Below are 11,175 nucleotides of genomic sequence, written 5' to 3'. Positions count from 1 at the left end.
AGTCGGCTGTATAAATTGTTAAATTTTGTTAGTTTTAGTTTGATTTTAGCCAAGGTTGTAGTATCACATAGCCAATGTCAGGCAGACAATTGATGCGAAATACATGAAACTGTGAAAATGGTTAGTTAAATTCGTTTTGTGAAATCGCTTTGCGTTTGCCGCCTTTTTCATGTTAGCAACGAAAATGTGACGACATAGCCCCCTGGGGGGGGAGAGTTTGAGGTTTGTGATACAATCGGACAGCGGGGGCAAAAAAAGCTTAAAAAGCAGAAATTTGATGTACGTCATATTTGAATCGTCCCTTACAGCCTCAGTGTGGTTTAGCATAATATGCCGCGCCCCTTGTCCAATGCATTCGCGACTTTAAAAGAGATTCAAGACTCAAGAGATTCTCAACTACGAAGCTACACGATCTCTTTTACCCTCATGGAACTGCAAACTGCCCATATGTGAGTGTGAATGAATAGAGATTGCTGACATTTATCTTACGCACACTTTGCCGCGTATACGTACACGCGATTTGTATTCATCGCGAAATATTGTGCATTGCAAGAAATCTTTTCATTCTCGGAAAGTTCATAGCAAGCTGTCAAAATAATTCTGTATTGAGCGAAGCTGACGAATTTTCGTTAATTGAATATCGATATTTTTCACATATCGATACGTATACTCAGCTGAAAGCATAATCAGCAAAATTGCTCGCATCACGTGACGATCTGCATTTTACATTAATTTTAACACTCCGTATAACGTGTTAACATTTACAAAGCTGTTATATGCATGCCGAAATTAACTATTTCGAAAAAAAAACTATCGAGATTTCGTCCACGAATATCGATACCAGTTATATCGATACATTATCGCCCAATGCTGACCTCGCCAAATATTGAAGGATGTGCTTTTGTCCAGAGCTGCCATACAAATAGATTAATTTCTATTGTTTAGATATTTGCAACCCCTTTCCGTACTTCTTAAATTGTGTTACTATTTACACATATTTTTATACTTATGATATTCAATGAATTTATATAATACATATTTTTGAATGTAAAAGGTTAAAAACGTTTTTTTATGTATTTTTAGTTGCTAAAGCATCAGTAACAATTGCACATATAAACCAAAAAATATTTGGCCACCTTTCCTTGTTCTCTTTGCGGTGATTGACGATGCGGGTTACCGCCGCAACAGGATGAAAATTTATGTAAATAACCGCAATATTTGTTTCCATAGCGAAATCGTTTCCCGTACAGTCACACACTAGCAACCCTTATGGTCCAAAACCTCTCTGTTTTTTGCACTCTAACAAACGGCTATCCTTGCTTCATTCATAGACTAATCTTATCCAGGTGGCAGCACCTTACCTTCGTAGTCGCGAGTAAAGTTGTCTTTCCCTTTGCCCTCGCCACTTCATCGGCTTTCATGCAAGTCATGGCTTTCATGGCTTTCGTTCGAGCAATTATCATATTCCAAATATTACTTAAACGATGTTTGGCCGTCTTTCAGTTCGTTCCCTCGCGTACGTACAATTTTCCGCCGCTTTCATACCTGTTACTTGTGCCTGGAGCAACATCCGCCTCATTATCTGAGAGAGTCGCGGAGACGGTGTTCTTTTTGTCATGCTTTGATTGTACTTCTTCTTACTATTACCTTTGTTGTCATTTTCGGGCAAATAAATCAAACTTGTGCGTGATTAGACTTGTAAAGTGGGCGTTTGTAATGACATATTTTGGTGCTAATTGGCCGACGGGTATTTCAGTTTTTACAAAAAAAATTAATGTACAGTTCAGAAAAACAAGAGTCATTCAATTTCAATTGTGTGTTTTTCAAATAAACACCAGCAGAAAACTCATACGAATTACCAATACTTTTCCATTTTTGACCAGCGATTCCGATAACGGCTGGCTGCATTTGACAGATCGTACTGACTGCATTTGACGTTAGATTTTTTCCGCTTCGCGAATCTCTCTCAGCTCATTATGTCTAAATAGTCAATCATTTAAATTTATGAATAATTATCATTGGTTTACAAATTGGCTCCAAGACAACTGTTTGGTTTTTACTACAGACGGTAGATAATCTACAGACGCGCAAAGAGCGTGGCATAAAACACCAATCGAACCGTCAAATCGAGACACTAAATGAGCAAAGTAAACAAACTTGTGTTTTGTATAGGCAGGGAAGACTAAGTTTTGTAATCTACCTGAAATATTAAAACTTTAACTATTGATTTACTAACAACATATGGATTAGTTACACTCGATATATCATATAATGCTTTGAAAAATTCAATTGGCTTGTTCAATTTGCAAAATATGCGTCGTAATTCGCGAAGTTCCATGGAACATACCTCGCGATTCACGCAACTTACTGCTGATTATAGGGAGATTGATCCAATTCTGACTGGTTGCCAAAACTGTTTAAATAAAATAAACAAAAAAAAGTGTTGCCGAATTGGTAATTTTTCTCTTTGCGCGTCTGTAGATTATCTACCGTCTGTAGTTTTTACCGGTACGGAATACGGCAACTAAAATAACAGCCGCGATAGTAACGACCTGTACGAAAAGGACTGCCCAAGTAACAACGGTAGCTGAATTGCAAGAACAATGGCTGTTTATAGGTTGGTTTAAGGCGATCAAAGCTGCATAAAGTAAGCACTTAAATGGTGTTTAAATAAGCGATGTTTAAGCTACTTTAAGTTTTTCAAACCAGTTCTCTCCCAAAAGCTGATAAACAAGCTTAATTGCAGATTTTTCTGCTAAACAATCTGCTTCTAAACAGCCATAAACATCAAACCGTTTTACGGCTGCTTAAAGGTGTTAAAATGTAGAATGGAAGCTTTCATTAGATTCACAGCTTTCAAACTACTTTAAGGCTGCTTAAGGGCTTTACAAACTTTTACCAAGTTTTCTTTCGGCTCACAGCACACATACTGTCAGATCATAGAATTTCACAATTCGGCTGACAGCAAAAGTTTGTCAGTTATCGACATTATCGACTGCTTCAAGCTAGGCGGGCTAGGCTTCAGGTGTAAAGATATTCTCACTGTCTGTTCTGCAGATGTAAATGGGGCGGATCATACGGTGATTACTTATGGATCAAAAGATGGCGGGTTCAATTCCCGGAAAAAAGACATGCATTTTTAATTAGCCAGCTTTTACTTATACGAATTAAAGTTATTCGAAATTATAAAAATATCGCGTTCGACAATGTTCATGGCAAAATAAAAATATGACGCGTTCCATATTTTTAAATTAAAAATAGATTTTTTTTCGGCTGCATGAAGGTTGATGAAGCGTTGATTAAGCGACTGGAAAAGCAGATTGCAAAACTATTTCTCGTTCTAAAAATAGAATTGACAGCATTGCGCAAATTGGCTATTTAAAAGCGCAAAAAAGTTTCTATTAAGCTTCATTGCAGCTTCGAAAGCAACTATTAATTAGCCTGAAGCTTGATAAAATCACCAGATTTAGATGTTTAAGAGCTGAAAAAAGGTTTTTATTTCTAAACTCAAAACATAGATCAGCCACAGGTTGAATAAAATCTGCTATAAAAGCGTTTGATCAGCCTGAAATTGTTACTTGGGTGACTAAAAATATAGCAGCGCTGTTCAAAGTCACCAGAGCCGCTAAAAAACTAGCGCACCGTTACGGATGCTCTAAGACGCTCCAAAAACTTCAGTCAATCATTCTTGCAGTTTTCGCGCAGTTACTGTCAATTTTTAAATAACTGGCATCCCTGGCTTTGCCAAATGTCAACATCAGGGATACCAGATTTGCTGATTTGTCTGCAAATTGCAGATTTTTGGAACGGTCTTGCAGATCATTATAAATTTGCAGATATTGGCAGTTTTTATGACTTTTATTGTTTTGTTGCAGATTTTTGTTCGAAGCTCTTTGAACTTTCACAGACTTCGTAAAAAAGTGTGCAGATTTTCGCAGATGATTTTCAAACCAGAAAATTCGAGTAGCCGGAAAACTGCACGATTTTTTCGGTTTTCGAGCAGTTGCAGACATTTTTTTAAAAAATATGGCATCTCTGGTCAACATCATTCAACACCTCTCAACTCAACACTTCAATAACTTCTTTCAACCAACATCATAAATAAATATTTTCAGTTTTAGGTTTCCGGTTCATGTATTAATCGACTCGTGAATCTGTTGCAAAATACCTAGTTTTCATTCCATTTGTTATCGTCTCCGGCATAAACGTGACTATTTTTCTCATTCCACAGTGCACAATGTCGTTCTATCATTTAAGCACCAAGGAGCGCTTGCTGGCCATCGTGGACGATATCGAAATAATCGCAAAGTAAGCAGGTTCGAATTTCAGCTTGACCATTCAGCTGTAAGTCTGTATTTTTTAGGGAACTAATCGAGAATACAATTGCACCGAAACACCAAAAAATGTCCAGTGCGGATCATTCTCAACTGGTGGAACTTCTAGTCTCGAAGGATAAGGAAATGAAATCAACTTTGCAACTGGCAGCCGAACAGGCCGGGATTGAAAAGAAGATGGACAGTATCCGCGAGCAGGTTAAGAAACAAGACGAAGAAATCAATCAATTGCAAAAACAATTGAAGGAAGCAGAGCATATTCTAGCCACTTCCATTTTTCAAGCTCGTCAGAAGCTGGCTAGTATAAACAAAGCTTCCAAAAAAACAGTTTCCTCTGAGGAACTAATAAAATTTGCTCACCGAATCAGCGCATCCAATGCGATATGTGCACCGCTAACCTGGCAGCAGGGTGATCTTCGAAGACCCTATCCCACGGATATCGAAATGCGGCTAGGCTTTTTGGGCAAATCAGATTTAAGTATTAATGGGCACAACCTGCAGCATCAAAACAGTCTTAACGAGCTGCACCGGAATACGACGGCAGGTGGTAGTGCTACTGCTCCGACGACCAGTGAGATCCCAGTGTCGGCTCAGAACCAATTTGCCTGGCACCCTTCCGGTGAGTTACACATGTCCATGGGCACGGGTGCAGCGTCAGTACCACTGGACACCCGCGCTCACAAGGACGTGTCGCAGGACGATGTCGAGGTCATGTCGACTGACAGCTCCAGCTCAAGTTCGAGCGATTCGCAGTGAACATGCTGTAGAGGGTAAAAAAGATTACGATCGTCGACAATAGCGCTAGGAGAGTGCCTATTCGTAGGACAGCTCTAATAAATCTTAAGAAAAAAATGGAGTTTGTTCTTTTAGCAAATAATCTACGTTTGTTCGTAAATTTATTACTAATCTGAAGAAACCTGTCTGTACGTTCCTTATAGTATCGAAAACTACTGAACCGATCGGCGTGAAAATTTGCATGTAGGGGTTTTTGGGGTCGGGGAAGGTTCTTATGATGGTTAAGCCACCAAGAGGGGGGGATCCCATACAAATGAAACCAATTTCTGCATAACTCGAAAACTAATCAAGCAAATGGAACAAAATTTGGCATGTGGGGGGTTTTGAAGATAGGATTTTTGACGTAGGACTACGTCTTTGTTTACTATCTGGGACTGGGTATCACTTTGTGAAAACGAAAATAGAAGTGTAACGTTGGAATGAAAGATTTCAAATACTAATAACTACTAAACTACTGAACAAATTATATGTCGTTGGAAAGATAAAATGATCAGCAATTTTCTGGAGGGGCGAGAGAGCAATTTTATGGACGGCGTAAGAGGGGGGGCTCCTATATAAATGAAACAAATTTCCTCAAAACTCGAGAACTAATCAACCAAATGGAACCAAATTTGGCATGTGGTGGTTTATGGAGGCAAGATTTTTTTCTATGGTGAATTGAGACATCTCCTCTCTTTAGGAGGGGGGGGGGGGGCTTCCATAAAAATAATATACAAATTTCTTTATAACTCGAGAACTAATCAATCAAAAGGAATCAAATTTGGCATGTGGGAGTTTTTGGAGGTAAGAATTTTTTCTATGGTGAATTAGGACCTTTGCCTTCTTTAAGAAGGGGGGATCCCATACAAATGAAATGCAAATTTCCCCATAACTCGAGAACTAATCAAGCAAATGGATCCAAATTTGGCATGTTGTACTTATGAACCCCCGTCCACGTATTTTCAAAGCCAACATTGCATTCAATGAAGATTTGTATCTGAATATTTCGCTCTCTTTTAAACAGTCACTTAAACAATGGCACTCGCAGATTCTTATAAACATACATATGCCAGAAATGCAGTTTACATTAGTCTTTGATCTAATGATCTGATATAGCCCTACGTCTCCCATTCGTACAACCCTTAGGGCTTTTAATGATGGTTTGAGACCCCTCACCCCTGTGGTAGGGGGATAAAGACTGTCAAATAAAACAGAAATTTTCGCATAACTCAAAAACTAATTGAACTCGAGAAATTTTAGACTCTTCCATAAAACAGTCAATAACAAGACCTCCAAAAACTATCCGCGAGTCTTGCCGTCGACCCGCCGTCGGAAGCGCCGGCCACTGCAGGGGCCAGCCTCCTTGCAGAGATCACCTCTATCTAGGTTTATTTCTTTTCCTAGTGACCTTCAGTTGGGTCCGAACGAGCGACTGCGAGTAAGGAGAGAATCACCTCTGCGAAATAATACTTTCCACGAAAAAAAAATTCTGTGAAATGGTACATCCCGCGTAAGATTTTTCACGAAACTCTATATTCCGCGTTATGGTCAACCGAGAAGTGGTGTTCCGTAAAATGGTATTCGGTGAAATGTTATATAATCATGGCGAATATTTAAATGCTATCAGCTTTATTTTATCTGGCTAAGCAATGGAGGGGGTTGTTTTTTACTTTACTGTGTGGAAAATTTGTATATTAAAACACCCTTGAACACCTTAGAAAGTTTCAAAACACGAGATTGTGACAAAGGTCATCCGAGATTCACGATTTATGTACAACACAGTTTAATTTGTGGCAATAGGAAGTTGTTAGAAGGGGCGGGCAAATTATAAGGAAGCTTAATTCAATAGTAAATAGATAAGAAGAATACACTATAGAGTCACTCTTTTCGTGGTTTTCATGAAGAATTTGAAATTTACGCAATTTTGCGCGATCGCAACCATCTGAAAGAATGTATGCGTGTAATGTTGATACGTGGGGCTTAATGGGTTAAAATAAAGTGAGCCCCAGTCATCGGATGATCGAGGAATTCCAGTTCCTCAACCAATCGAATCTCGAAAGCAAATACCTACATAATCCTTCTTTGTGCAAAATTCTCTTCGTGGCATATTTTTTTTTAAATTTCGCACCATTGACTCACCTGCACAACATTCGCCTTAGAAATCAATTTTTAATATTTTTTCAAATGTAAATTGATTTATTCCGTTTGGCGTAAGTATGACACTAAATTTCTAACAATCATCCTTGTTATTAAATATTTCAAACGAAACATTCGATCGTACATTATTTGATTTTCCAATATGTTGAAATACTACCGTCATTCGATCGAAAAAAACGATATCTAATTCATGTTCAAAACTGAAACCAAATAGTTAAGCGGGAAACAGTTGTCAGGGTCATAGTAAAACATTTGTTTTCAAGAAAGGCATTGAATGGTCAAAAGTGCTCCTTACAAAAAGCTTTTCGTAAACATTTTCACAGCTCTCTGTAAACTTATATGGAAAATTAAATTAAATGGAGAAGCCGCAGTTCAACAGCATACCTCCAAAATATGTACTTACAACCACACATCGCACCATTTGATTTGGCATGCCTTTAACAATCATACTTAAACTAAAATATCAAGCAAACAAAAATCATTTGCAAAAACTGGTTCTTTCACCATAACCATCGCATCCGACGTATCAAACAGTTTGTTTTTTTGACTCATCGTAAATCTGCATCTCTACTGTATAAAATTATTTCTTAGCCAGCCTGTTAGCCTGTCAGCTGTTAGAAACTGCAGTACAACTGGACCGGTTGATTTTTAATGATTCAAGTTTATGCCAACCTTGACCTACCCGCAGAATGGGAAAATTCACACACATTGGTCATCGTTAGGTGTACCAAGCTCATAATTTATTTCATAGCTGTGTGATGATAACACTCCAATTTGGCCCGTTCATGTCCATTTATTTTCTACGTTTCATATTTTTCATCTACCGCCAAAAAATACCAACATAAACCACCAAACCGTCTCGTTGGTTTCTTTTCGGTAATATTCAATTGTTTCTTTTTTTATTTTTGTAGAGACCACTCTATAGCTTAATTCAAAAACGGTTTCTAATCATATGAAGTGTTGCTGACCAAGTTACCTACACGCAACCGGCTTTGGATATTTCTCTGAAAATAGTCGAGTCACTAACGAAGATCAATTTCGACATTCGTGATACATGCGACGTGCGAAAGAGATGTGATCGCTGATCAAAGCTTTGTTTCAGTTCACGAGCCAACGGCTATCGGCTATCCATGCTATTAATTAAATTAAATGAGGGCGATTCTTCATTAATAATTAATTTAAATAATACAGAATATTGCAAACGGATTTATCAAATTCAAACTTTTCGACTCTAGTTACTTAAAATAAATTTGTCTGATTACCTAATGTAGGTCCACAAGTATACGTATCTCGTAAATCGTAAAATATTTCCGACGGGTTGTAGATTTCATGCCGATCACATCCTACCATTGCCGTGCATGAATGCTCTCTCGGTGTACAACAATGTCGCACTTAACGAAGTTGACTACTACTTCAGGATCATAAGCTAACATAATCTAAAAAGAAACAAAAAACGGGATTCCAAGTTATTATATTCACATTTGGCAACAGTCTGTAGGACCTTCTCCAACTCGCCAATATATTTGCGCATGGCTACTTCTCTCGGCATGTCCGCCAGTCGGTTCCAGGCATTCCACTTAGTTCTAAAAATATATTTTAATTTTTTACACAACATAAAACCGTATAAAAATAGTGATTTCCAAACGAACATTTTTGTTGTATAGCAGCTTAGCAAGCGCTTGTTCCACTGGTTTTAGCTATACAATAATTGAATAAGAGTAGCTTAAACAAATATGTTTGTTGGGTTACCTGGCAACTATATCCCAGAAAGGTGGTTTTTTCTCTGTACATCTTCCTTTAGTAGCTTGTTTGTAAAGCGAGTAGAACGTTAATTGTATCTCTCTGTTCGGTTGGTAAGGCCCTGAGGAAAACAAGGAAAATTAAAATATTAAAACTTATGTTACAATAACTACTTTAACTCTACACTGCCGTGTTCCAAAAATAATAAACCATAAACGTGCTGACTCGTTAGTTGTGTGAACTATCTGCACCTACGGTTAGGTCAAGGTTTGCCTGAACAAAATTAATCAATCGGCAAGCTCCCGCTGTGTTTTCGGGCACTGACCAAAGAAGATTGCAAAAATCGTTTCTATGACGATGAGAGTTTATCTATAGAAATGGAAAAATCCGAATAAAAAAATCGGCCTCAACTGTCTGATGAAGGCACGTGGCAGAACCAGTTTTTGAAAACGGGCGTTTAAAATTATATTCCGAAAACCTGTTCAATACAGCCTATCGATCTGACCGCTAAAAGTATGCTAATCAAAGTTGATACTGGCAACATGCGCTTAGGAGCCTATTTGAATAATGCACCGTTCTACATCTGGAAGGACAGATGGTATCTGTACTTTCTCGGAGTAGCCATAGCGGTTGTTTTGATTTTAGTCGTAGCTATTTCGACTGAAGCTAGTACCGCCAAAAAGTGTCCGGTGATTTTTTTTTACAAATAAACAAAAGTGGAAAACAGAGTTAATAGTGCTGGACTGCATTTTTCAACATTACGGTCAGCCAGGGATGGCACGATTGCTTTGACTCAATTCACATTATTCACATTGACAGTACCGTATCAGCCAAGCAAAATTTGACAAATTTTAAATTTTAAATGGGACATTTGTAGAATTAGTTATTATCTACGATTTTGCTGTATCCTTTGTAGTTACGACGCTACAATGCTAGTAACTCATTAGTGACTAAATGACATTGGCGTAGCTAGCGGGGGTGCCTGGGGTACCAGGCCCCCTCCAGAATTCTGTAGGCCCCCTCCAGAAATTTTCCCCATTGGAATTTTAAAACCGGAAAAAAGTTCAGTGTACATGTTCCCGCTGCGTAGATATTTTCTTTTTCACTAGTCTAGCCTACTAACCACCCCGGGTCATGCTGTTTCAAGCAGTCGTCTCCATTCAACTCCATTTTGGGCCACACGTCGCCAATTTCCCAGTCTCAGAAGTCGCATATCACTTTCGATTTCTGCAAGGTCTGTGGGATGATAAACATTTGGTCCGTAATTGCGCGGGCCCTCATGAAACCCGGTTGGTATTTCCTTACAAAACGTTGTACTATCGGTAACAGCCGGAGTAACAAGATGAATGAATTTTTTTTTAGAAGGCACCCCCTAGGCCCCCTCCAGGGAAATTTCCTAGCTACGCCAATGCAGTAAATGAACGTTCACTTAGTCACTAAAACGTACTAGCATTGTAGTACCGTAAATACAAAAGATACAGCAATACTTTATTCAGAAAAGTTATAGACAATAACTGGTTCTTCAATCGTCCTATGTATAACTTTTTCAAATTCTGCATGACTGAGACGGTACTGTCAAATGAATGTGAATCGGGTCAAAGTGATTCACATCCCTGCAGTCAGCTAAATGGGACTAAGTACAATTTATTTTAAAGTAAGTTTAATAAATTAAAAAATAATTTGTTATTTTCTCTGTTATTCAATTGATTGAAATATTTCTCGAAATTGTTAGAAAACAGACAAATTAAAAACATGACCCCTGATATAATGATATAATATAATTGATATAATTAACAAAAATCTAATTCTGGAAATAATTCCATATCCTGAAAGGGTTCAAATTTATGTGGTTTATAATCCGACCTCGACCAGCACTTCACTCTCCATTAAGGTCCAAGCACCCCGGCGTTAAGATAGTAGGTACTTTCGGCCAACGTGCAACACGCGGCTATTCGAAACAGTAACTTATTCAATTGATGATTTTTTATTTTATTTGTTTGTTTCAGTATATGACAAGCTAATCTAAAGCCATAGACTATTTGTTTATTTCAACATTCATTAATGACAATATCAATGTAAGAGTTAGTACTAAAGTGGTTTAATCTGACCCGAAGATAAATCATTCTTAACTAGGGCATCCTTACCTTTTTGTGGCAGCTGCTGTATAGCT

At 38.0% G+C, this 11,175-nt stretch overlaps 1 protein-coding gene across 1 annotated transcript; it reads left to right on the top strand.

The window, feature by feature from the left end:
- The first annotated feature begins 4,092 nt into the window (after positions 1-4,092).
- On the top strand, positions 4,093-5,157 carry LOC128745306 (mediator of RNA polymerase II transcription subunit 4). The gene is made up of 2 exons (XM_053842343.1): positions 4,093-4,308; positions 4,364-5,157. The coding sequence occupies exons 1-2, from the start codon at positions 4,238-4,240 to the stop codon at positions 5,088-5,090; spliced, it is 798 nt and encodes a 265-aa protein (XP_053698318.1). The 5' UTR covers positions 4,093-4,237; the 3' UTR covers positions 5,091-5,157.
- The last annotated feature ends 6,018 nt before the right edge of the window (positions 5,158-11,175 follow it).

This window comes from Sabethes cyaneus, chromosome 1 (genome assembly GCF_943734655.1).
Source record: "Sabethes cyaneus chromosome 1, idSabCyanKW18_F2, whole genome shotgun sequence".
Classification (NCBI taxonomy): Eukaryota; Metazoa; Arthropoda; class Insecta; order Diptera; family Culicidae; genus Sabethes; species Sabethes cyaneus.
This window is presented reverse-complemented; position numbering and strand designations above follow the sequence as displayed.

Bases quoted from the DNA above. Each gene is read 5' to 3' on its own strand.
- LOC128745306 (XM_053842343.1), top strand. From the start codon at position 4,238: ATGTCGTTCTATCATTTAAGCACCAAGGAGCGCTTGCTGGCCATCGTG. The intron at 4,309-4,363 runs GTAAGCAGGTTC...TGTATTTTTTAG, and splicing joins GATATCGAAATAATCGCAAA to GGAACTAATCGAGAATACAA.